At 41.1% G+C, this 1,230-nt stretch overlaps 1 protein-coding gene across 2 annotated transcripts in view; it reads right to left on the minus strand.

Annotated features, from left to right (window-relative positions):
• The window catches only part of LOC118337523 (kinase D-interacting substrate of 220 kDa B-like), a 43,423-nt gene that overhangs the window by 38,378 nt on the left and 3,815 nt on the right, over nt 1-1,230 (minus strand). For both annotated transcript variants that reach the window (XM_035674605.1, XM_035674604.1), the window contains exon 2: nt 797-955. In XM_035674605.1, the coding sequence (XP_035530498.1) occupies nt 797-928 (132 nt within the window). In that variant the 5' untranslated portion in view covers nt 929-955. The remainder of the gene's footprint in view (nt 1-796; nt 956-1,230) is intronic.

The raw sequence follows: 1,230 nt of genomic DNA on the forward strand, positions 1-1,230 counted from the left end.
CATGAAAAGACCAAAACCAACAGTCTCTCAATACTTTCCCGTGGCTCTCATCCCCAAGCCCAGGCATCTTTAAAAACTAGTCATTAATATACTGAAAAAGGGGGAAAAAATGTCCTAAAACACCTAAAAACAAGCAAATATTATACAGACAGGAGTAAATAGTGCATTTGGTGGGGACGATTTTCAGACGTGGATGTGGTCCACTAGTGAGTATTTACAACAGCAGGGGGACTGACATTAAAATAAACTGAAGTGCCCATGGTCATGGAAATGAAGGAGCGCGTCACCTGGTGTGACTGTGTGGTTCACTGATGTGTGTTTTGATCTACAGCACAGACGACTGAGCTATATCAGGCTCTGGCTAGACAGACAATATTTGCTAATAGGATCAGTTCATTGTAGTTTTTTGTCTTTTCATTGGATTTGTTGATGGCATAACATCCCACCAGCACTTTCCTCTAATTGGTGAAACAATTACCTAATGTGTATACTGTGTGTAGCAGTCCTGGCTTTCAATATACCTTTCTAAAATCTGCATTTGTTTCTTTCAGGGTGCATTACATCAATGTTAATGTCGACTATAAATGCCTACAAAAAGTTTGCTTTATTCTTGTATGTCTACAAAGTGATCTGAACTAATTAAAGACATAACAAAAAACTTGCAAGGGGAATGAATACAAAATCTCAAGCAAGGAACAAATCAAATGATAAAATGAACACAATATCACAATCATCCCTTTTCCCACAAAAGACATGCTTTAAAAGAGCATCTCATTACGTTTAAACTATAACTTACATCACTCCGGCTGTCCACATCTTTGAACTTGTCCAAATGTGCTTTGATAGCCGCCATGTTCTCCTCCTCCACGTAGCTGAACAGACTCTGGACGGCCAGAGAGGTCATCTTTAGGGAGGTGGTGGTGTCCATGGTTGACTGCTAACCACCTGTACACCACTGCAGAGCAGGAGGAAAGCAGATTAGCACTCAGAGAGAGAGAGAGAGAGAGAGGGGGCTAAAGATGCCAATGGTATCTATCTGGCCTGCACAGCTAAATGTAAAACACGACCGAGAAGGAAGTACAGTGGTTAAATCGAGGACAGGAAGAGGGTGTGGTGAATCTTTGAAGTGATGCTATGGAATAAACAAGTAGTGTCCAAAACCAGCTCACACGAACAAACTCACCCATACAAACAAGCAACAGATGCTACATCTTTTTGCCCTGCTTTAAA

This window comes from Morone saxatilis, unplaced genomic scaffold (assembly GCF_004916995.1).
Source record: "Morone saxatilis isolate NCDOM2014 unplaced genomic scaffold, NCSU_SB_2.0 Contig3, whole genome shotgun sequence".
NCBI lineage: Eukaryota > Metazoa > Chordata > Actinopteri > Moronidae > Morone > Morone saxatilis.